Here is a 27388-nt window from a genome sequence, read left to right as displayed (position 1 = left end):
TGATTGCAGCGGTTGGACATTAAACGGATCAGCATCACCTGGTTGATTAAAAACCACAATGTAACACAAATTTTAAATAAACATATGTAATATCATAAACATGAAATACAATACCATTACATATGAAACTAAGTTTACACACAAATCATTAATTAAAAAGATTTAACATTTAAGTCGTCACTACATTCACTCAAATTCCTCTTAAATACCTTCACCTCCATCATCAGAAAAGTCCAGTTCGTCTGTGTCCACATCGACATTGGCTGGACCTTCCAGACGAAGAACATCTCCTTTCAGCTCGGTCACTTTTGCTTCAAGGCTTAGATTTGACTCTTTCAGCTTGTTGATCGAAGATCCTTGTTCAGCGACAGTAGCATTTAGCTGACTGTTTTCAAGCCTGAGCATTTCGTTCTCAGCTTGAAGTTTAGCAATCTGCTCATCTCTGAGTCGATTCTGTTCTTCTTGCTCTGTCTTGAACAATAACATCTTCATCATAGCCTTGTGAAGATCAGCAATTTCAGATGCAACCTTTTGAGGTATAGACATTTCCGGTTGAGGTTGAGGAGTAGGTTTTGGTGCTGACTGCGGTGTTGGTGGCTGTGCTGGTTGAGCAGGAGGGGCAGCAGAAGTCCCAACTGATGGTACCATTGAAGGACGTGGTTGATCGGAAAATAAACTCCGATACTTTCTTGTAACCTTCTTCTTCTGCCTCTTTGCAGGCCTTTCTTCAGTCGCATCTATCTCAGCCGGTTGTTTCTCGGCTCTAACTTCTTCACCAGCCTCCAGATCCTCAACATTTAAATACCAATCAGCCTGTTTTTCCTCTTCTGTCCTTGTGTCTTCCGGGGCCGCCACCTCCTCAGTGTCAGAATCGTCGCTGGATTCCTGATACGGTAAATTCTCGACGTCTGAATCACTGGCAGCATTTCTCCACTTCCTCTTCGGAGGGGCCCTGTAGGACGGATTGACTATATGCCCGAAGCATCGTTTGAGTGGTGGCCTGGTGGGACGTTCTTTGTAGGATTTGAGACGGTTGAGAGTCTCATTCTTCATGTGGTCCAGTTTCACCACATCACCTTCATTTTCTTTCAGTAGACCCGGTGCTTGAGTATCAACTATCATCTGAACGAACCTCGGGTACTGAAGAAACTTCTCGCTCTTCCCTTGTTTCAACGTGATGTTTTCCACCATATGACCAAACGTCATTTGAGAGAAGTTGTAGGGGCGGTTCATCACTAGAGCAGCTACGGTGAACTGCATGCTTTCCCTCAGCTTGTCAAAGCTAGTTCGTTGAGGCCCCAAGCAATGCATCACCACGTGTGCCAGATACTTGAATTCGGGGCACAGGTTGGCTTTGTGAAGCAGACCGGCATTGAGATCGCCGTCATACTTCATTCTTGCGAAACATCCTCTAGTTGCCGCAGGATGTAATGATGTAGGGTCTGATTCTAAGTCTACAAAGCCGCAGACTTCTCGGATTACCTGGGCAGATATTACGATGGCATGCCCTCTGACCGTGGAGCGAATAACCGACGGCACGACTGTTTTGTCGTGCGTGGCATTCCTCCAGAACTCTTGTTGAATTGACATTATAGGCTCAACGATCCTCGAGATAGGTCCAGAAATCCTTGACCTCTTCAGAAATTTGATAACTGTTGCAAAATCCTTCCCGTGGCTAGACTTTTCGTCCAGGAAAGCCACGATATTGTGCTTGATAGACGTTTTGAATGGAGCAACCACTTCTGCAACTTCAGCCATTGAATCTGTAAACTTAAACGTGTTAGAACGGACAGATATCGAAACGACTGAATGCGTTTAAAATTTTCAAATTTTCTGGACTAGTTCGATCGAACGAGCAACACATTCGATCGGTTGAGCAATTCATTCGATCGAATGAGATCTGGTTCGATAACAGACAATCGAATGAGATAGATCTTATCAATTACTTCTGATTCGATCGAACTACTAATCGAATAAGTCACATTCGATCGAATAAGAAACTCGTTCGGGACACGGTTTCCCAGCGATTCACGGGGCAACGTGTTAGAGTGCGGAATCCTCTAACACGGCGATTCGGTGGTGATCAACAACGCACGGTTACGATTCCTAAGACGGTTTGACACCTAGGGACGGAGGAAAAGACCGACACGACGAAGATTGGCAGAGAGGATTTTCGGCAGTAGCAGGTTCGTGACTGTGTGTAATGTGTGCTCTCCCTTGTGAAATTTCCTAAGTTTCGTTTATATATCGTATACTGATTCGATCGAATGAGTATCTCATTCGATCGAATGAGTCCTGGTTCGATCGAATCAGTCACTGATTCGATCGAATCAGTTTCTTTTGACATTTTCAGTCCGTTAACTTGGTTTCACGATCGTTATTTTCATATCGAACCATCCTGATAGAACTGGGGACATACACATGACATTTCATGTCCTAACAATACCACTCTTGCCATGACACTATCTTTTATTTTCTTTACTTTCTTGTTTAGGGCATCAAGAAAGTATGCTTTTGCCCTCATGACATTACTTATTTCTATTTAATATATAGGCAGCAAGCGATTATGCTCTTGCCTAAGTTTTGGTCATTTATTTAATTGCATGGTTGAAAAAGTGTGTCATGAATAAATGTTAAATTGTTGTATGTATAGTGTGCGTATTTGTATTGATGATTTAACTTGGTTCAACTATAGAAAAATGGTACGAGGGAGAGGTCGTGGTCGTCCCCGCGGTGCAGGGCATGGAGACCGAGCCGCCACATGGGGAGGTCGTGATGGCCCAACCGTTGAAACATCTGTTAACAACAATGACGAGGTCAATCAAAATGCTAACCTTGAACAATTGATAGCTGAGGGTATCGCCAAAGCCATACCCAATATTGTGGCCCAACTGAATGCCAACAAAGGAGGAGGAAATGACAAGGATCAAAATAACAACGATAAGGATCAAAATAACAAAGACAAGGAAAGGCAAGATGATCGTGAGAAAACTTCTGAAAGGAAGGGTTGCACCTACAAGACCTTTATGGCATGCAAACCACCAGAATTTTTTGGTACTGAAGGAGCTACTGGAGCCATTAGGTGGCTTGAAGAGATGGAGTCCATACTAAACATTAGTGACTGCTTAGCCGCTGACAAGGCCAGATTTGCCTCAATTTCATTCAAAAGAGGGGCATTAGCTTGGTGGAACATGTTAATAGGCACTAGAGGAGAAGATGCACTCACCCGCATGAGTTAGGGAGACTTTAAGAAGTTGGTGACTGAGAAATTCTGCTCTGTGAACGAGATTGAGAAAATGGAAGTGGGGTTCCTTTCTCTGGAAATGAAAGGAACCGCGCACTTAGAGTACACTACTAGGTTTGAAGAACTCTCTAGGCTAGTACCGCACTTGGTGACCACTGAGTCCAAAAAATTGGGAGGTATATATGGGGCTTAAATCCAGAACTTAGGCCACCATTGAGGGCTTCCAAGCCTGCTACTTTTCAAGAGGTTGTCGAGACTGCTGCTGTGCTAACAGATGAGATTGCAAGAGGTTTTAATGGGTTGAAAAGGAAGTGGGATGATTTTAAGACTAAGAATGATCAAGGGAGTAGCTTTAAGAGGTTTGATACTGGGGCTAATAAGGGTAAGTTTGGAGGAAGTAATGGTAGGAGCTTTGGAAGTGGAGGGAAGATTTACCAAGGGAATAAGCCGAGATGTAACAAGTGTCACACTCATCACTATGGCACATGTAAGAAGGCATGTAACAAATGTAACCGAGTGCACGATGGACTGTGCAAACCCTCGACCTGCTACCGTTGCAAGAAAACGGGACATCTCGCAATGGATTGTAAGGAACCACCCAAGTGTTATGAATGTGGAGAGCTTGGACACACCGGCCCCAACTGCACGAAACCCAAAAACCCTCAAGGGGAAAATGTTGGAAGGCCTGCTGGACGTGCCTTTGTGATAACAACAGAAGAGGCTCGTCAAGCACCAGACATGGTGACGGGTACATTCCTACTAAATGACTTTTATGCTTCTGTATTGTTAGACACCGGCGCAACCAAAAGTTTCATTTCTACAACCTTTAGACCTATGATAGGATTAGATTATTGTAAGTTGAATGACGAATATACGGTAGAATTGGCAGATGGGAAAATATTGAAAGTAGGAGAAATGATTCAACGATGTTCCTTACGTTTGCATAACCAAACGTTTCTTATAGACATCATGCCAATTAAATTAGGAGGTTTTGATGTAGTTGTAGGGATGGATTGGTTAGCAAAGAATAAGGCCGATATTATTTGTGATAAAAAGTTGATAAGAATCCCATTGTCCGATAATAAGACACTTGTGATTTGCGGTGACAAGCCGAGGGAAACACCGAACCTCATCTCGTGCTTGAAAGCAAACCAATGTGTCCAAAAAGGATATGTCACCTATCTTGCCTATGTGTTAAAGGTGGAAAAAGAAAGGAGAATTGAGGACGTACCGATTGTATCCGAGTATTCTGATGTATTCCCCGAGGATTTTCCTGGACTACCACCTCATCGACAAGTCGAATTTCGAATTGACTTATTACCAGGAGCAGCCCCAGTTGCTAAAGCACCCTACCGATTAGCACCATCGGAGATGCAAGAGTTAGTGACACAATTGCAAGAGCTCATGGATAAAGGATTTATTAGGCCAAGTTTCTCGCCTTGGGGAGCCCCTGTTCTGTTTGTTAAAAAGAAGGATGGAACGCTTCGAATGTGCATTGACTATAGAGACTTGAACAAAGTGACAATCAAGAACCGGTACCCACTACCGAGAATTGATGACTTGTTCTATCAATTACAAGGATCAAGTTACTTCTCAAAAATCGATCTAAGGTCGGGATATCATCAAATGAGAATCAAGGAGGATGATATACCAAAGACCTCATTCCGAACAAGGTATGGGCACTACGAGTTTTTAGTAATGCCATTTGGTTTAACCAATGCGCCCGCAGTATTTATGGACCTTATGAACCGTGTGTGCAAGCCATATTTGGAAAAGTTCGTGATAGTGTTTATTGATGACATATTGGTCTATTCAAAAAGTGAAAGAGAGCACGAGGAGCATTTGAGGTTAAATTTATAACTTCTTAGAAATGAGCAACTCTATGTAAAGTTTTCAAAGTGTGAATTTTGGATGAGAGAAGTGCAATTTTTAGGACATGTCGTGAATGAGATGGGAATTCAAGTAGACCTGTCAAAAATAGAAGCCATTAAGGAGTGGAAAGCACCTAAGACACCCACGGAAATTAGGCAATTTTTGGGATTAGCTGGATACTATAGGAGATTCATTGAGAATTTTTCCCGAATAGCTCAACCTTTAACCTCGTTAACCCAAAAGAAGACTAAGTTTGTATGGGGAGAAAAACAAGTCGAGGCATTCGAGACCTTAAAACAAAAACTATGTAGTGCACCGATCTTATCATTACCCGATGGAACGGAAGACTTCATAGCTTATTGTGATGCTTCACGACAAGGATTTGGATGCGTACTAATGCAAAGAAACAAGGTGATAGCCTACGCATCCCAACAATTGAAGTTGCACGAGAAAAACTATACGACCTACGACTTGGAACTTGGAGCTGTTGTTTTCGCACTCAAGATGTGGAGACATTATTTGTACGGAACAAAGTGTATCATATACACGGATCATAAGAGCCTACGACATATCTTCGACCAAAAGATGTTAAATATGCGACAAAGACGGTGGGTGGAGTTGTTGAACAACTACGATTGTGAAATTCAATATCATCCCGGGAAAGCAAACGTTGTTGCAGATGCCTTAAGTAGAAAGGAAAGAGTCAAACCACTAAGAGTACGTGCTTTAAGAATAAGTGTTCAAACTAGCTTAATATCCCAAATTAAGATTGCACAAGAAGAAGCACTTAAGGAAGAAACCCTTGTCAATGAAGAATTGACGGGAATGGAGAAACGGTTGGTAACCGCTAGTGATGGAACAATGAGGTATGAGAATAGGATATGGGTACCATGTTTTGGTAATCTAAGGGAGGTGATCTTGGACGAAGCCCACAAGTCAAGATTTCCAATTCACCCTGGAAGCGACAAGATGTACCACGGATTAAGGACAAATTATTGGTGGCCTGGAATGAAAAAGTCGATTGCGACCTATGTGAGAAAATGTTTAACTTGTTCTAAGGTTAAGGCAGAGTATCAGAAACCGTCTGGACCGTTTCAACAACCAGAAATTCCCGAATGGAAATGGGAACGAATCACAATGGACTTTGTGACGAAATTGCCAAGGACTGCAAGAGATCATGACTCGATTTGGGTAATAGTGGACCGACTAACAAAATCTGCACACTTCTTATCAATAAAGGAAAACTATAGCTTGGAGAGGTTGGCTAAGTTGTACGTGGATGAGATTGTCTCTCGCCATGGTGTACCAATTTCAATCATTTCGGATCGTGATAGTCGCTTTACCTCAAATTTCTTGAAATCTTTTCAGCAAGCTTTAGGTACACGTCTAGACCTAATCACTGCTTACCACCCCCAAACCGATGGTCAAAGTGAGCGAACCATTCAAACATTGGAAGACATGTTGAGGGCATGCGTCTTAGATTTTGGAGGAAGTTGGGATACTCACTTACGGCTAGTGGAATTTTCGTACAACAATAGCTATCACGCTAGCATTCAAGCAGCGCCATTCGAAGCCTTATATGGCCGTAAGTGTAGATCACCTGTGTGTTGGGCAGAAGTGGGAGATACTCAATTGACAGGACCCGATATCATTCAAGAAACGACCGATAAAATTATCAAGATTAGGGAGAAGTTGAAAACGGCAATGGACCGGTACAAGAGCTATGCCGATGTTAGACGAAAGCCGTTAGAATTTGAAGTTGGTGATATGGTTTTGTTAAAGGTGTCGCCTTGGAATGGTGCTATCCGTTTTGGAAAGAAAGGTAAATTAAGCCCAAGATACATAGGACCATTTGAAGTGTTGGAAAGAATTGGTGCGGTGGCATACCGTCTTAAATTGCCACTGGAACTGGGTAATATCCACGACACATTTCATGTGTCCAATTTAAGAAAATGCGTAGCCAACGAATCGTTAGTCATACCACATGAGGAAATCAAACTTGATGAGAAGTTGAAATTCGTTGAAGAACCACTTGAAGTGGTGGATAGGCAAGTGAAGAAGCTTAGGAGACGTCAAATCCCGATAGTAAAAATTAGGTGGAATTCGAAGAGAGGACCCGAGTTTACATGGGAGGTGGAGGAAGATGCAAAACAAAAATACCCGCATCTATTTTTGGACCAACGTAAAATTTACGAAGATGCATGTGTGATAGATGACCCTGAACCATAAAAGAATGTTGCATGATCTAAGCCTTATGTCTAAAAAGGTAATTGTGTACTTAGATTGCAAATGTGATACGTGCTATGTGTTTACATGTTGAGATTAGCAGCGTGTTAGTTAGTTAACTAAGGAATAGAAACCACTAGGGTATGAGAATCACACCTTAGGCAAATTTCGAGGACGAAATTTCTTATAACCATGGGAGACTGTGACACCCCAAATATAGGGCTAAAATTTTATTTTTTATTTTTTTTTCCTTTCTTATCATTAGATATTGAAAATTTAGTTGGTCGGAGCGAAACGTATGTCAATAGGCATGGCCAAATAAAAACAAAACGAACATGGACTAGTTAACCAAAACGAACCCGAGCCGGATAACTCGAAAATTTTAAGAAACATTCCAACATCTATTTAATCTTACTGGGTAGCCAAAATATATAACTCAAACATCAAACGACATTCTATATTATTTCCGGTAACCGAATCAAATGAAACAAAAACCGATAAACAAGAATTGTGATTCGTAGTACAATCACCTTCAATATATTGCACATCATCTTTATACAAAGACCAGCCCCATTGTAAATATTTAGAACATTTTTGAATAATAACATTAATAATAACAATAATAATAATAATAATAACAAAAGATATTATATCTTCAAAATCTTGATCAGATCTTTTGCACCAACGAAAACCCTGAACACCTTCTTCTTTTTCCTCCATTCACGCTTCCTCTGCACCACCAATAAGAGTCATTGCATGCCTTCACAAACCAAGAAATCCTCTGCCCCAAATCTCCATCTCAGTATTTAAAATCAATATTTAATATAAATGTATAAAAACATTTTATGGAAAAACAACACATCTTTGGACAAGATTTGACATTTAACCGCTAGTTACGGCGAACCGACATAAGCCGAACAGGCAGTTTCAAAACTACAATAATATGAACATTCTGAATTTATTTTTTTTACAGTAAGTATATATGTAATAAAGTCATAATTTTAGTGTTTACCAATTTTCCTAAAATTAACCAAGTCTTGAACCCGGTTTTCACCAAAACGAATGCTAAACGATAGTACGGGAACTAAGTCCTTACATCACCAAACTTTCTGAAATCTCATATCTGAATATAATATGTTTTCGTATACCTTAATATTGTGGAAAATTTGGAGTTTTAATTATAAGGGAATTTGTTTACGAAAACCATATTTTAAAGGCTTGTCGTTAAAAACCGACAACACCGATAACTACCTGTATTGTTAACTTTTGAAAACCCAAGGGCTGATGTTTCCAACCAGAAATGACCATGCTACTAATGTGAATAAATTATATAGTTCTTATGGCCATACGGAAACCCGCAACCGAACATGAGGCCCGAACCTTCTAAATTTAGGAACTTTATTAAAACATGGTCAAGTAAAACGAGATATCTAACACATTTAGATGTTAAACTAAATACTTGAACACACATCATCAATATTATAAATTGTATAAGAGTAAACTTTCCATAAAAGGAAACTTTATCCACCGGGATCTTAACACTTGGGCCAACGCTTAGAGATAAATACCCGTTTCACTATTGAATCGTTATTGAGGTTAAAACTAGTTGAGTTAAGTATTTATAATTCGTTATTTACCATAGGAACCACCACTTTCGGGAAGTCAGTCGTTGATTTACTTGGAGCATTCGGTGAGTCTCGCGTGTAATCCCTTTTTACTTAAATTTTTGGGAACTAGTACATACTCCTAAACTTTTTATATGATATGGAACTATCGGGGTGTTTTACTGCTAAATTTTGTCCCAACTTTTTACACAATCATTAGCCCGAGGGGATGGGCCGGAGGCTTGTATGGATAGTATTATTTGAGAGACCCCCACGCACAGTGACCCTATGTTGGGTAAACCACACTGAGATCTGCGGATCGTTGCGGCATATAACCTACGTGTTTGATTATTGCTTTAGCAGGGCGATAGTCTGGGACGGTATAACTTCTAGTATGAGTTGGGGGATACTTATGCTAGTTGCAGGTTTGATTGTGGACTTGATATGTGATATACCATGATGTGTCAACTTTATTATTATGTGTCTTAAACTCACGAGCTCACCAACATTATGTTGACGTATTTTAGTATGTACTTTTCAGGTAACTTAGCCATTGGGGAACGGAATGAGATTATGCCTTAGTCCCCTTAGTGAACCGTAGAAGCTTTGTGTAACACCCCGTAACCGCAGCGGAAACGTAAACGGGGTGCGACAGACACCTCTGATATCAACCACATTGTTTATAAAGAAACTGAATACATTAATATACTTCAAATTACATTATCTCGTATTTCATTACCGTCTAGGTGATACACACAACATACAATACGATACATAATTCTATTTATTATAATGTATCCTAACATCCCGCACGCAAATCTTACACACATCAAGCACTTAGCACGTAAGCAATCACTTCATCTTAGTTGTACCTGAAAAGCATGTGAGAAAACGGGTCAACTACGAATAGTTGGTGAGTTTCACAATTTGAGTAAACCATGATAAATCAATATCAAAATATAATATTATCTGGGGACACTGTTAACCCAGTACCGTACTCATTCCGGGGCAATGTTAACCCAGAATTACGATGTAATTATGCTGAGCCCACAAGCGAAACCTCTGTCTGGGGACACTGTTAACCCAGTACAGTACTCATTCCGGGGACAATATTAACCCAGAAACACTTCTAGGGACATCTGGGGACACTGTTAACCCAGTACTGTACCCATTCCGTACGATTCCTGTATAATCAAATATTTATAAATACACGCAAATTCATGCGTTCAGTATGTACTTAAACATTTTATTAGTAACATGCTTTCCGCCCCGGGAAAATATTTGAAAACTATTCAGAAAAAAAGGGGCTCGTGAAACTCACTTTAGCACATGCAAGCAGGTAACAACAATCATTATCAGTTAACACGTCCAACCTGTAATATGATCCCTACGATCGTTACTATACACTCATTATTAATATAACTTTAACCGCGTTAACCGGTACATCTGGGGACACTGTTAACCCAGTACTGTACCCGTTCCGGGGGCAATGTTAACCCAGAACACTTCTCCGGACTCAGATTGTGATTTCGTTTAGAGTTCAATGGTCAAAATCATTATTAATCATTTTTCTCGTTTTGCGTGCCTAGCACGGTTATCCGTTTTTACGTTTCGAAAATGAGTTTGGTCACACACGACCCGAAAATAGTTGTTGACTGATAATTTAGTTAGAGTTGTGAAATTTGAGCTCGGTTTAGACGCCCCGATTGGCCGCGGGACCCGTTTCCGTCTTTAGTGCACCGGAAACTGTTAAATCGGACAAAAATTACTCAAGTCACCCGAATTATTTTTGGATGATTTATTTTTACTTGTTTAACTCATTTATTTGAAAATAGTTCATTTTTAGGGTTTTTATACACCAGTCAGCTCGCTTAACCGAACTTCACCGGTTTACGCGTTTTAACTTTAAAAGTTTGATAATTAGCACAAATAATTATCCGTTTAATCTCGGATCTTGAAATTTTGCACCAATCACTTTTTGACAGTGGGGAATTTTATAAAAATATTTCCAGAATTAATTTTTATATTTAAAATTTATTTATCTATTTCTAAACACCATTTAAACACTAAACATGTCGTAAATACCAAACGATCTTAGAAAAATCCCAAATTTTTCCTGGATGTCCCCTGCCATCCACATAGTGCCCTGTAATTTCTCCAGAACCAAAATCTTCCTTTACAAGCCATTTTCACTAAAATCGAGCTAGAAAACCCTAGAACTCGTTTAACCGAAAAGCATACTTAGACTTCTCCAACTGACCTAAAATTTTGTGTGTGACTTATAAATGATATAAAAAGCTTATCTGAAGTTTTCCAGAATTTTTCATGATATTTAACTATTTTTCACCATTTTTGGCCAAAACCGAGCATTAAATTCACCAAATATTCATCCTTTGTCCAAAAATTACCAAATATTCACAGAACTCTTAATTTCATGTGTAGAACATCCCTGTAAAATTTCATTACCCAAATCTAAACCATCAACAATCTGTCCCAAAACACATACACCGAACATAACCGAATATACCTTTCGTTTTCCGCCACTACAAGCTACAAACTCGTCTTTCCGCCTTATCTACCACTACATACAGAGCCTACAATCAACATACCACAATACCAAGCAAGTTACACTCACGATCAAGCCTCTTACACTATAGTTTCGGTTATTGCTTTAAAAACAAAGATTTAACCGTAAAAATCCGTTTTTGGTCCGTTTAACTCCTTTCTTGGACCAAGATCCCTTGTATAACCCGTATACATCACTTGATCATGCAAGAATCGGTTTTCATCTTTGAAACCTCATTTTCTTGCAAACAAACTCAAGAAACGAAGATGAACACGTGAATAACTCGATCATTACCTTGTTTTTCTTGCTAGAACTCTCGGTTTTGGATCATGATCTTGAGAGAGTTGAAGATTGTTGGAGTGTTTGATGAGAAAAAAGAAAATGAAGTGGGTTTGTGGGGGTGGTGTCCGATCGGCCTCTTGGAGGGGTGGGGTGGGACCCACCTCTTCATTTCTAGCCACAAGTTTGGATTCTCGAAATCCGGATAATGTTTTGGATAATCTGGTTCAGTTCGTTTTTCGGTTAAATGTTTAATTCGGCTTAAAACGAGGCTAAAACGGTCGTTTTTCGGCTTAAAAATGAAATTTATATAAAACCGATTTAAAAACTTTAAAAACTTAAATCATGACATTTATTAACTTAAAACATCATATCATTAATTATCGCGCATCTTTTTCTGCTTGATCGATCATCTCTTGCTCGGTTTGGTATTAAAGGTTTCGTTTAACACACCGACGTACTATTAAATCGAAATCCTTTTTCTGTGCTTTTGTAACACCCCGCAACCGCAGCGGAAACGTAAACGGGATGCGACAGACACCTCTGATATCAACCACATTGTTTATAAAGAAAACTAAATGCATTAATATACTTCAAATTACATTATCTTGTATTTCATTACCGTCTAGGTGATACACGCATCATACAATACGATACACAATTCAATTTGTTATAATGTATCCTAACATCCTGCACGCAAATCTTACACACATCAAGCACTTAGCACGTAAGCAATCACTTCATCTTAATTGTACCTGAAAAGCATGTGAGAAAACGGGTCAACTACGAATAGTTGGTGAGTTTCACAATTTTAGTAAACCATGATAAATCCATATCATAATATAATACTATCTGGGGACACTGTTAACCCAGTACTGTACTCACTCCGGGGGCAATGTTAACCCGGAAACACTTCTAGGGACCCCTGGGGACACTGTTAACCCAGTACTGTACTCACTCCGGGGGCAATGTTAACCCGGAAACACTTCTAGGGACCCCTGGGGACACTGTTAACCCAGTACTGTACTCACTCCAGGGGCAATGTTAACCCGGAAACACTTCTAGGGACCCCTGGGGATACTGTTAACCCAGTACTGTACTCACTCCGGGGGCAATGTTAACCCGGAAACACTTCTAGGGACCCCTGGGGACACTGTTAACCCAGTACTGTACTCACTCCGGGGGCAATGTTAACCCGGAAACACTTCCAAAGACATCTGGGGACACTGTTAACCCAGTCCTGCACCCATTCCGTACGATTCCCGTAAAATCAAATATTTATAAATACACGCAAATCCATGCGTTCAGTATGTATTTAAACATTTCAATAGTAACATGCTTTCCGCCCCGGGAAAATATTTGAAAACAATTCAGAAAAAGGGGCTCGTGAAACTCACCTTAGCACATGCAAGCAGGTAGCAACAATCATTATCAGTTAACACGTCCAATCTGTAATATGATCCCTACGATCGTTACTATACACTCATTATTAATATAACTTTAACCAGGTTAACCGGTACATCTGGGGACACTGTTAACCCAGCACTGTACCCGTTCTGGGGGCAAGGTTAACCCTGAAACACTTTTCCGGACTCAGATTGTGATGTCGTTTAGAGTTCAACAGTCAAATCTTTTAATAGCTTGTTTTCCCCGTTTTTTTGCGTGCCTAGCACGGTTATCCAATTTTATGTTTCAAAATGAGTTTGGTCACACACGACCCGAAAATAGTTGTTGACTGATAATTTAATTAAAGTGGTGAAATTAGTACTCGGTTTAGACGCACCGATTGACCGCGGGACCCGTTTCCGTCTTTGGCGTACCGGAAACTGTTAAATCGGTTAAAAATACCCAAATCATCCGAATTATTTTTGGATGATTCATTTTTACTTGTTTAACTGAATTATATGAAAATAGTCCATTTTTAGGGTTTTTATACACCAGTCAGCTCGCTTAAGCGAACTTCACCGGTTTACGCGTTTTAACTTTAAAAGTTTGATAATTAGCACAAATAATTATCCGTTTAACCTCGGATCTTGAAAATTTGTACAAATAACATTTTGACCGTGGGGAAATTTATAAAAATATTTCCAGAATTAATTTCTATTTTTAAAATTTATTTATCTATTTTTAAACACCATTTAAACACTAAATATGTCGTAAATACCAAACGATCTTAGAAAAATCCCAAATTTTTCCTGGATGTCCCCTGCCATCCACATAGTCCCCTGTAATTTTTCCAGAACCAAAATATTCTTTTACATGCCCTTTTTACTAAAACCGAGCTAGACATCCCTAGAACTCGTTTAACCGAAAAGGCTACTTAGACTTCTCCAACAGACCTCAAATTTTGTGTGTGACTTATACATGATATGAAAAGCTTATCTAAAATTTTCCAGAATTTTTCATGATATTTAACTATTTTTCACCATTTTTGGCCAAAACCGAGCATTAAATTCAACAAATATTCATCCTTTGTCCAAAAATTACCAAAAATTCACAGAACTCTTATTTTCATGTGTAGAACATCCCTGTAAAATATCATGACCTAACTCTAAACGACCAACAATCTGTCCAAAAACACATACACCGACATAAACCGAATATACCTTTCGTTTTCCGCCACTACAAGCTACAAACTCGTCTTTCCGCCTTATTTACCACTACATACAGAGCCTACAATCAACATACCACAATACCAAGAAAGTTACACTCACGATCAAGCCTCTTACACTATAGTTTCGGTTATGATTCAAAAACAAAGATTTAAACCGTGAAAATTCGTTTTTGGTTCGTTTAACTCCTTTCTTGGACCAAGATCCCTTGTATAACCCGTATACATCACTTGATTACGCAAGAATCGGTTTTCATCTTTGAAACCTCATTTTCTTGCAAACAAACTCAAGAAACGAAGATGAACACGTGATTAACTCGATTCCTTACCTTGTTTTCTTGCTACAAACTCTCGGTTTTTGATCATCAAGTGGAGAGGATTCATGGATTGTTGAGTGTGTTTGTAAAAAAAAGAAATGGAAGGGGTTTACACCCCTATGTATTCCGATCGGTTTAGATGAGGGGTGGGGTGGGACCCACTTCTTCATTCTAGGCCACATGTTTGGATTTCGGATATCCGGATAATGTTTTGGATAATCTGGTTCAGTTCGTTTTTCGTTTAAATGTTTAAGTCGGCTTAAAACGAGGCTAAAACGGTCTTTTTCGTCTTAATAATGAAATTTATATAAAACCGATTTAAAAACTTAAACCATGACATTTATTAACTTAAAACGTCATATTATTAGTTATTACGCATCTTTTTCGGCTTGATCGATCGTCTCTTGCTCGGTTTGGTATTAAAAGTTTCGTTTAACGTACCGACGTACTATTAAATCGAAATCCTTTTTCTGTGCTTTAATCCACTTATCCCGAAGCTTTAATACTTCGTAACATCACTAAATATCATATATCTCGTCTATAATTGAACCCTCGATTCATTCGGGTTTCAATAACTATCGATCGTTTGATCGCATATTCAATACGGTGAATTATATATTCACGTACAATCAATACAATGAACCATGTATTCTCGTATAATTACCATGGTAACTCATGTACCCGACATTACATATGACGTAACTAACGTCTATCGGTTAGGGTATACCTGGTTTCGTCGGAATCGTTACAGCTTTAATCCACTTATCCCGGAGCTTTAATACTTCGTAACATCACTAAATATCATATATCTCGTCTATAATTGAACCCTCGATTCGTTCGGGTTTCAATAACTATCGATCGATTAATCGCATATTCAATACGATGAATTATATATTCACGTACAATCAGTACAGTGAACCATGTATTCTCGTATAATTACCATGGTAACTCATGTACCCGACATAAAATATGACGTAACTATCGTCTACCGGTTAGGGTATACCTGGTTTCGTCGGAATCGTTACACTTTGGTTCTCAAGAATAAAGTAATGTGGTCATAGAAGACTACTTGATAAATAAAGATGTAATCGTTAGATGACATCCTAGACTAATTAATGGTGCTATGCACCTAAGACAATTTAAGGGTCATGGTGATCCTTTTGCTTTAGTTGTACCTTTGAATTTGCAAACTCTTAGCATGTTATAAATTTCCTTTTAAGTTTATTTATTTTCCGCTGCTCATGGTTGATACCAGTCGGTCACAACTAGCCCCCCCCCCCCCCCCCCGGTCGGGTGTGACAAATTGAACCTTAAATCATATCACAAAAATGCTCGAAGGTTTGTTATAAGATTTAAGTGGACAACAAAATCAATGACCGACTTAACGCCAATCATAATATCGCTAAAAGATAAAACTGTGATGGAAGGGCATTTTGATCAATATGATTCTCTGCTCAAACTCAATAAAAATACAAAAATACGTACTGCTTTTGAAAAACATAGAAAAACACAAAAAGATTGTTTACTTTTTAGTTCGGATATTTCTGTAAATACATTCTTTAATTTTTACAAAATACCAAAAATATTTTATTTTTTTACTTTACATATTATTTAATGTTTTTAAGTTATGTTTCGAAGTAGTGAAACGTCTTTAAAGTATTTGACTATCGAGATAAAGGTCTTCGGTAATTCTTTTTGGATAATATTTAATTGATTCTTTATTTAATTTATTTACTTATTTAAGTTAAAATTAAATAAATTTTAATTCGTTATGTATGGATAACGAATTAGGTGGTTCTCTAGCGAACTACTTTCTAGTTCGCTCATCTATTTCGCTTCTGCACTCTGTAACGAACCAGTTCTAAGTCGTTATACATATTTAACGAATCAAGACACGATACATGTCTTGTTCGCCACTCTGATATAACGAATTGGGATAACGAATTGTCTGATTCGTTAGTTAAGTATTCAAACGATCTCTTGATTCGTACATAGGGTACATTGGGTAGCGTGTAAGGACATATAAGACAGGTTATACGAACCGTACTTTCACTATTCACCATCTTCCTTATACCTAAAGCAACCTTTTCAAATTTTTCCTCTGATTTTCGACCTTCGAATTTCAAGCTTTCAAGTATATCACTGTGTTGCTAAGGTATAAACGATCACATCTTTGTGATTTTCGTCAAAAATGATATCATGTTGATAGAATAATTATGTATTCTTTGTTCTAAGGGTTTTCCGAGTTTTAAGATTAGGATTTATGCATGTTATATTGTGTTAATATAGTTTATTTATGCTTCATTGTGATCGGAATGTGATTCCGAAACCCTTGGTAGACTTTAATAGATGTTTGATTACTGTTTGCTGGGTCGATTGGATGTTATGTTTTCAGGGTTTTAGGCTCTGTTTATCTCTCTGTGTATCATTAATCATTTCACTGTGTTGAGCCTCAATCTCAACGTCATGTGCTTTATAATGTGTTCCCGAGATCATTGCGTATGATGATTCGATTATCCATTGACGATTATGGACTAATAGACATTGAATTCATAATGTTGACTTTATGTGTTCATAATCCAATTTTGACTTTGACAATGGGGGTCAAAGATCAAGTCTTCAGTGACCATTCGTTAACCTTAGCGAATTGGAACTGCTTTGTGTCCAATTCGTTAAGGATACATACGAATTAGCTCAGTAAATCATTTTATCAACAATCAACGAATCAAGTGTGGATTCGTAAAAAAAAGGAACGAACTGGAATTTAGTTCGTTAATATTTATAGATAATTCGCTAAGTCTAATTCGTTAACCTATTTACATGATAGAGAATCACTTGATTCGTTACTTGCCTGTAATGAATCAGAGTGATAATCTAACGAATCACATTTTCCTTTTAATTATTAAAATTAATTAACTTTTGTAATTAATAAATTATTCCAACCGTCTAAACGTGTTAATATATTACTTACACACGACATATAAAATTAAATACACCATCTATAAATAAATAGATATATATATATATATGTTAATTATATTATTTCATCACATTACTTATACTTGTTCTAATATATTTAGTAAAATGGCTGATCAATTGAATCAAGATCCACCACAAGAACAACCACATCAAGCACAGCAGGAAGAATCCATTTTATTACCATACGACACAAAACACAGTATCTGTGCTTATGTTAATCAAGATGTTGCTGATGTTGCTGAGTTTGGAGATATGATGGCATTCTTAAGACGTTCAGTGATACATTATGCAATTACTGTTTGACCGAAGGTTTATCTGAGCATTATTAGGCAGTTTTGGGATACTGCGGAGTATGTTGAGGTGGAGAATCACATTCGAGCTACGATTAATCGAACTCTTATTACAATTGATGTGGAAGTGGTTTGCCGTGTGCTTCGTTTTGATGTCAATGATGACTATCCAAGTGAATTTGACAAGAAGCTGATCAAGGGTTTGTTTACTCGTCTACATTATGGTGGTGGTATTGATGAATCTATGTTAAATAAAAATGGGTTATGTACACCATACAAGTATCTTCTCCATGTTTCGATTCATTGTATGAGTGGTCGTCGTGGTGGATTTGACCAATGCAGAAGCAGTATACAATCGGCCTTTGTGCACTTATCCTTAACAAGCCGTTTAACTACTCCGAACTAGTTTTCGATCATCTAAAAGAACAAGTTCAGCAAACACTTCAAAAGAAGAAATTCTTAATGTATCCTCGATTTCTACAACTGATCATTCAAGACTTAATTGCCAATTTAGTTATTGATCAAACTCAGGTGAATGATGTGCTTCCTATGTAACACATGACGGCTGACACTGTTCGTCGAATGAAGATTTACCGTAAGGAGAGACCACGAGACAAGCGCATGATTGGTCATATAATTAATCCGAATTATGTATGTCCTCCTAATGAACGCTGGATCCATGACGACTCGGATTCCGAGCGTGAAGGGGGAGAAGGTGGGAACAATGATGATAGAGATGGTGGAAATGGTGGAGCTGGTGATGCTGCTTTTCAAGAACAACAAGATGCAGTAAATGCTGCGTTAGCTGCCACCATTGCAGCTCAACAAGAAAGAAAGAGAAACGGGAAAGAAGTGGCAACTGGAGAGACATCAAAGAAAAGACGTGTGTCTGCTGGGGCTGGAGTAATTATAGGTGTGCCCCCTCCTCGTCAAACAATTCCTCAACGCCCGGTAGTGCCGCCTACTACTAGCACTACGGCGCTCACTTTAACTACAACGATGGTTCATCATGAGCTTTTGGGTATGATTCCATAGACAGCTCTAGCTGAAATTCCAATGCCCTCTGCTACACCTTCTACAGTTCCTCCTGCACCGTCGATGAGGCCTCCTCCACCAAGTGATGTCTCGTTTATGAGGATCACACGACCTCAGGGACCAATCCAACCAGTTCATCCATCCTTGTACAACATGCAACAGAATCGTCAGACAGATATGCTGTTAAATCTTCTCCATCTGTATGAAAACCAAATGTCTGCTGACCGTCAGAATCAAGAACGCCTTATGGAGAATCAAAGACGGATGATGAGTTATATTTCTTTCTGTCAAAAGGAGACTAAAGCACTACGTGCGATTGTTGAGTCTCAGGGGGTGAAAATGAAGGAACAAGAGGATCTAATGTTGCAATTGACTTGCAAAGAGGATGCCTTAAAGAAACTCAAAAATGATGATCAAGATCCTGACGAGTCTTGTGCAGGAGGTGAGCCTAAACAAACGCACGACGACTTGTAGGTTCTCATCCGGATCTACACAGGAGTATCTCGTAACACGAGGGTGCGGAATCCCCACGTATACGATACGAGTGTTGAGAAGATTAATACATTGAATATGGATGTAAACACACAAGATTATACTATAAACTTGATATATTGCAAGAGCCAACACGTGGTACTCAAGATCACCAAAACACGTCGTTCCCAAAAACTTTTACAAAATGGCCGAAGTTGAGGGTTTTATAACCTCGACGACTTCGCCTAACATACTAGGCGAAGTTGTCATAACTTCGCTAATCCCCAAGTTCGCCTAAACATACTAGCGAACATACTATAAACAATATTCAACACGAAACAAACAAACTAAACAATTACAGACACCACCTTGACAGTAGCTTCATATCTCTATCTTCTTTCTCGTGTCTTGTAATCCCAAAAATCTAGTACCCCTCCTCTTCAAGCATGGACGCCCTGCCTTACACAGACAGAAACCACCATCTGGTACTTCTTGGCTTCATCCTTCCACGCAGGTATGTAGAATATCTTCTTATCATTTAGTACCTGCAAATCAGCTTGAGACAAATTAACCAAGTGCATGGGATCATACACCCTCAGGATCTCTTGTTCATCCTCATCTTCCATAACAGCTTCAGCTGTCTGGCAATCAACGTACCACCACTTGAGATCCTTTAACCCGTCCTTGGGCATCATCTTCATCGGCACCTCTTTCAAACAACGAATCGGCTTATACTTCATCACCATCCAGGGCTTACCATCAGCCCTCATTCCTCTTTCCTTGTCTTCAACTAACTTCCCTTTTTGTGGCTTTAGCAACTCAAACTTCTTCTCTTTCACACTTTCTTTCCACACAATCCTTCCAACCCATCTTGCAAAATTGTCATCACTTCGATTAATCAATCTCAAATGAGCTAAATCTTTCACCTCACACTCAGGCAAAGTGTTAAGAGATCTTAAGGCCTTCTTAAAATACTGAATCCAATCATAACACTTAATCACAAACAACTTTAACTGCTCGTCATACAACCAGCAAATGATACCTTTCTTTGACTCAGCGTAGCCCTTGATGTCGTAAGTCTTCTTAAACATTGTTGGCACCGCGGGCTTCTTTGTCTTGAAAAACCACTAAGCACAGCGTTCTTTCCACCTTGGCTGTTCTTCCCACTCAGACTCATCTGACGCATTTGCATCTTGACTCAGGTTTACCTTGTCAACATTTGGAATATCATGCTCTACACTATCACCAAAAATCTCCCCTTCTTCTAACTCACTATCAATCTCTATCTGTTCCCCAATCTTTTCAATCTCATCAATTGTTAACACATCATCGACTAACTCATCATCGTTTCCCAACACTTCCTCCTCATCTACAACCACCACATTCTCACCACCTGTACTGCCTGACGGACCAGCAGACTCCCCCTGAGATGTGGAAGTCCCAAGAGTTTGTTCAGTTCTTGGCAACTCAGCACCTGCACCTTTCGATGCATTGGGATCATCGTCTCTTTCTTGCCTCTTCTTGGTTCTCAATTCATCACCCTTGTAGCTCGTCTCCCCTAAGATGCTAATAATTGTTTAAGAGCATCAAAGAGTTTACCGTGTTCAACAAGGAGGGACGATTGTATCTGATTCTCTGCCACAAGCAGTTGGATAGCTTGAGTCTGGATGAGATTGATTCTTGACTGTTCAGCAACTACCCGTTCAAGAGCCGCTATCCTTTCAGAGTCAGACAAAGTAGCATCAAAATCAAACCGCATGTGAGAAATATCTTGAGCATACGGTGGAGGAATTCCCAAATTGGCTGGTATATCTGAGGTATGCTGAATAGTAACCGCGGGTGGTATTGAGACAGGTAACCCCACAGTAGCAACCAACGTTGAGTCAGCAAATCTAGCAACAACCTCCGATGGAGTAAGAGTAGGAGGTGGCAAGGAAACTATCTCCGGAGCAGTAAACTGAAACGTGGTTGGAGGAGTACCAAACGATGACGACGTGGTCACCAAAGGAACACTTGAGGATATCGGCAGTGTGACGGTTGAAGTAACGGGTAACATAGTCATACCGGAGAAGGATGGTGGATAAAAACGAACAACTCTCGAACTTTCACCAACTCTTGAACTTTCACTAGCCCTTGCCTTCTTTGATCTTCGAACCATCCGATATAAATCCTCCTCATAATCAGATTCGCTATCATCTGAATCTTTCTTTCGCTTGCCATGTATTCTTTCTTGTCTGGCAAGAATTTGTTGGGCTTCAACGATATCATCAGTAGAGGAGTCAGAGTCAGTTCTCTCCGAATCCGCCACAGATGTAGTGACAATGGAAACATTTACCCCAAACGCCTCAGCTACTGAGGCCTGAACTTCAGCAGCTGGATGAATATCTTCCATGTCAAAGAACCCTTGCCCTCCAAAGGCAACTTCAAGGTCAACCTGTTCTTCCGGAGCGGTAACAGGATCAACAGGCTACCACGGGTGGTGGTTGAACCACAGGAGGTGGTTGAGGAACATTGGGCTGTTGCGGTGTCGGATAAAGAAATTCATCACCTGGAGGAGCAACATACGCAGGATTCACCAAATAACCAAACAAGGTGGTGTGCCTCGGGCGTAACACTTCCCTGCTACGTGCACTCGAAGATTTACATTGAGCAAAAATTCTCTTGGAAACACTTTCTACAAAGGAAATGGGACGTCGTTGTGGCAGATTTTGAGCCACATGATTGAGTATCATCTGTAAGAATCTTGGATACATCAAAAACCTTTCCCGAGCAACTGCACGCCTCTGACGATCAATCTCATAAAATATCATCTGGCTGAAACTATAGGGCTTGTTGTAGGTTAACGCAGTCATAGCCGATTGCATCGTCGCACCCATACCATCTGTACCAGCTTTACGACCAGACATGCACACTATCATTACGTGCATTAGAAACCTCCACTGGTCTAACAAAAATCCCTTTCTTTTCTGAAAGTCCGCCAAAGGTCCTGAATACCCCATACGAACGAATGCACCATTACGGAAAGTAGCCGAAAATTCAGTAGGATCGTCAGTAGTTTCAACCCCAAACTGTAAAGCTACCCTTATTTGATCGGCCGAGAACTGTATCACTTGATTATTAACAGTGGCACGCATAACCGGAGGGTCAACCCTACAATCATATTCGACGGTTCTCCAAAAGTCTTCAATATTTGGTAGTGAAATAGGTAGAGTAGTAATAATAGCGTGAAAAATACGTGAACGAATAAGAAAAGAAATGATTTCACGATAATCGTCTATTCCCCGTGCATCCGGATCCAAAGTAATATACATGTCGTGACCCGGAAATAACTGTCTGTTATTATCTCCACCTTCATCACCACCAGCACCTGCCACAGCAGCCATATCTGCAAAACAAACGAGCCAAGTCAGTTTTTCGCATCAACAGACTACAACCTCCCCCTGCATGGTACAGGCGAAGTTATAGCCTCAGCGAAGTTAAGTGACTGGCGAAGTTGTATCAACTTCACCTTAAACCCTAACTTCGCTATACTAATCGGCGCAAGATTGACACCCAGATAGAAGCACTAGTATTAAGGTAGTGCGATTTAGGTATTAAGAAGCTTAATATGACTGGAAATTTCATTCAAATCGGACCGGCATTGTGGGAAGGGTTTGGTATAAAAAGAGGATTATAAAAGATAATTATGAACACGATTAATCTTAAGCAATAAGGATCATAAATTTCTTCGATCAGACCAACCTACTTTATGGAACAAATTAACAAACGAGAAGTTCGATTGCACTAGTAACTTTGCCGAGGGTTTAGTAGTGTAAAGGTTTTGACAAAATTTTGACCATGTATTCCCTTTTATAGTTCGAAAACCCAGTAGCGAAGTTATGATTAACTTCGCCCCTGTTTAACTTCGCCCTAGTCAACTTTAAGGTCAACTTCGCCCTCTTTTATAACTTCGCTTAAACCAAAATTAACTACGCTTTTAAAAGAACAACGTAGTCCGTCGTTATTGTAACAACATTTAAATTAAAAGTGATTAAAAACCAGTAACCAAGAAGTTATGAAGTCCAAACAAAGGTAAAAGACATAAATAAAATGCAGATAACTATACGAGGTCAAATTTCAGTCTTGACGAGAACCTGCATGTTTTAAAAAAGATCCGAACAGGAATTATACTTATTAAGCAGCTGTCACTCAGATCCACGTTCAGCGGTATTATGACATAAAGAAGCAGGTTGTAGGCAGGTATAAAACTTGGTATGGTTTTCATCGCTTCTGTGATACGGATTAGGTTCAATTAAGCTCAAAATTTAGATGGACATCACATGAGAGATTGTGATGCCTCCTATCTATTCTCAAAGCGTATTTGGCTTTCCCCAAGTCACCCCGAGTTGACTTCGACCCGTAGTTTCTGATTACTCAATAAGCACACATCAATCTTCGGAGTCTTCTTCCCGTTCTTTCTTATACTTTGAAATAATCTTTCTTACCTCTTTATAGATATTTGTAACAAAATAAGCTTCAGAAGGCTTAACAATAATAACTAGAGTTTTTTTTTTAAATAAAGACATTAATACAACTTCAAATTGAAGATAACTGCAAGTCCCGAATCTGGATCACTGCAGGTACTTAACACTATCTTCGCGGGAATCAGAACACTCACGGGCTCGTGTATGACTAGGTAATCACTTTTCTGCCTATCATTCGTAAAGATGTATATGGAGACATGCACAACTCAGAATGAGTCTCCACATTAAATCGAGAAGATTTAGTTTGTATCACTTCTACTTTTACGCACCAAAGAAACCTACCATAACATACAATGACTGTTCTAAAGTCTTTTAGGCCTAATAACTTTACCAGTTAAGCATACAAAATCAGTTTATCTATCACTTTCCAAGGTTGGATCAATTTTCATTTTAAACATCGTATTGAAACTTCTTACGAAGTTATAGACTTGAAAAATTATATCATCTCCCTAAAAAAATTTTAAATTCTACTGCCCCGATCAAGTCAAAGTCTTTAGGTAAACGGCTATCCTGAAGATCCAATGAATCAGCCGGACCGACCACATACGAGTATGTGTCCTTCTGACTAAGTATGAACGGCTAATTTTAAGCGAAAGAATAAAACCCATCATAAACCGCCCCGGTCACTTTCAGTCATCTGGTTAATGGCTATCCTTATAATCTACACGTAGAAGTAAGGACCAAACATATCCGTGGATATGTCCTTCAAACTTGAGCAACCGACATAATTTTAAGCGATAGTGATGTTTTTTTTAATGAAAATAGAGAGAACAAGGTTACTTGGGATTGATCATCCCATTAAGCTCAACAAGATTTTGAAAACGGGATCGGTCAAACGCTTTAGTAAAAAGATCGGAAAAATTATCCAGTGAATCAACCTTTTCAAGCACAATTAATTTCTTCTCAGCACAATCCCGTATAAAATGATGATGAATGTCAATATGTTTAGTTTTACTATGTTTAATGGGATTGTTAGTTACTGAGATAGCGGAAGTATTATCAATGCAAATAGGAGTTTGAGTGAAATTCAAACCATAATCGCGCATTTGTTGTTGTATCCATAAAACCTGGGAGCAGCAGTTCGATGCTGCCATGTATTCTGCTTAGCAGGTGGAAATGGCTACAGAGGTCTGCTTCTTGCACTGCCATGACACCAATCTTCCTCCGAGAAACTGACATCCACCTTTGGTTGACTTCTTGTTCTGATTGCAACCTCCATAGTCATAATCGATGTAAGCTACCAAATCCAGTTCTCCCCTTTTCGAGTACCATAGTCCCAACTTAGGCTTTCCTTTGAGATACCGCAAGATTCTCTTCACTCCCTTCATGTGATATTCCTTCGGGTTTGCCTGAAAACGAGCACAAAGACAAACTGCAAACATAATGTCAGGTCTAGATGCAGTTAGATACATTAAAGAATCTATGATTGCCCGATATTGAGTGGGATCCACATCTTCATCACTGTCGGAATCAGCACCCATTTTGTGATTGACGCAGATAGGAGTGTCAAATGGGGTACTATCATCTATCTTGAAGCGTTTGAGCACATCATGGACATATTTTGTTTGATGAGTAAACATGCCATCTTTCTTCTGATCTACCTGCAATCCCAAAAAGAAAGTTAATTCACCCATGGCGCTCATCTCAAACCTCTTCTTCATGACCGCTTCAAATTCCTGGCACATAGTAACTCTTGAGGCAGCAAAAGTGATGTCATCCACATAACCTGAACGAGTAGAAAATCTCCCCCTTTTCTCTTGACGAACAACGTACTATCAATCTTTCCTCTCTCGAACCCATTCACTAGCAAGTAATCTGACAGTGTTGCGTACCAGGCACGAGGTGCCTGATGTAACCCATATAATGCTTTGCTCAGTTTGTACACATGATCAACAAAATCTGGGTCAGGGAAACCTGGAGGTTGTTCAACATACACCACCTCATCAACTTTACCATTGAGAAAGGCACTTTTCACATCTAACTGAAACACCTTCATTTCTTTGTGTGTAGCAAATGCCAAAAACAGTCGGATTGCCTCCAATCTCGCCACAGGAGCAAATACTTCATTGTAATCGATTCCTTCCTGTTGATTAAACCCTTTCACTACCAATCTTGCCTTGTTACGTATGATTATTCCCTTTTCATCTCTCTTACATTTAAAAACCCACTTTGTACCGATGGCGTTAACTTCTTGCGGTTTTTCAACCAATTGCCATACTTCCATCTTCTCAAACTGGCTTCAACCCACGAGCTATCCTTCAGAGCCATTTGATAATTCTTTGGTTCAATCTGGCTGATGAAGCAGGTGTACAAGCATTCATTTATAATACCCGTGTCTTTAATGCTTGCATAAACACACGTGTGTTCATCCAAACTTCTTCTAGTTCGTACACCATCAGAAGGATTACCAATCACATTCTCCAAAGGATGATTCTTGTGAATTTTGGTGGACTGTACCGGACCGACTTCCAGATAATTCTCAAGATTTGACGAAACTTCATCAGAGTGAGGCTGAGGTTGAGTGTAAAATGGATTGTAGAATTCGTCTTCATTCGAATCAGCTGGAGTTTCAACCGCACTTGACGAGGTTGGTTGATTTTCATTGTATTGTGGACGTTACAGAATGGTCTCCTCTTCGTCATACAGCATCTGTGAGGCCATTTTCTCATCCATATCTGCAAAATCCAAGTAGGGCATATTAAAAGATTTGAATAACTTATCATAGTCGAAAGCCTCTGCCGGTCCCATGTTGGGCCTTGGTGATTTGTAACTAGTAATGTCAGTGTTACAGACCACCTCAACCTTGCTATTCAATAGATTAAAGACTCTTCTGTTGGGTGTCCCAACAACATAGCCAACTAAGATACCTTCGTCGGCTTTCTCACCAAATTTAGAGTTAGTCTTTAATATCGAACATGGGGACCCGAAAGGTTCAAGACCCTTCAAATTAGGCTTTATTCCATGCATAAGCTCATAACAAGTTTATTTAATCTTTTAACAGTTAAAACACGATTAAGGATATAACAGGCTGTAGCAACAGCTTCAGCCCAAAACACCACGGGAAGTTTAGCATCTGCCAGCATGGTCCTGGCGCCTTTGATTAGAGTTCGATTCTTCCTTTCAGCTACTCCATTTTGTTGCAAAGTGTATGGGGCACTGTACTGATGCTCTATCCCTTTCTGCAGACAAAACATCTCCATCTGATAGTTCTTGAACTTTGTACCATTATCACTCCTGATTTACTTAACCTTCCTCCCAACAATATTTTCCACCTTGGTGATCAAGTTAATCACCAGCTGAACTGTCTCATCTTTTGTCTTCAGAAAATATACCCAAGAATATCGTGAGTAGTCATCGGTTACCACCAAACA

At 39.4% G+C, this 27388-nt stretch overlaps 1 protein-coding gene across 1 annotated transcript; it reads left to right on the top strand.

Moving 5' to 3' along the window:
- The first annotated feature begins 2699 nt into the window (after positions 1-2699).
- On the top strand, positions 2700-7345 carry LOC143634852 (uncharacterized). The gene is made up of 4 exons (XM_077102825.1): positions 2700-3234; positions 3444-4673; positions 5178-6545; positions 6732-7345. Exons 1-4 carry the CDS (start codon positions 2700-2702, stop codon positions 7343-7345), a joined length of 3747 nt encoding a protein of 1248 aa, XP_076958940.1.
- Positions 7346-27388: the final 20043 nt, after the last annotated feature.

Source organism: Bidens hawaiensis, unplaced genomic scaffold (genome assembly GCF_021521415.1).
Source record: "Bidens hawaiensis isolate Kalapana, Puna unplaced genomic scaffold, B.hawaiensis_p1.1 tig00007257_1, whole genome shotgun sequence".
NCBI lineage: Eukaryota > Viridiplantae > Streptophyta > Magnoliopsida > Asterales > Asteraceae > Bidens > Bidens hawaiensis.
Note: the sequence above shows the minus strand (reverse complement) of the source record. Positions and strands in the feature narration are given on the sequence as shown.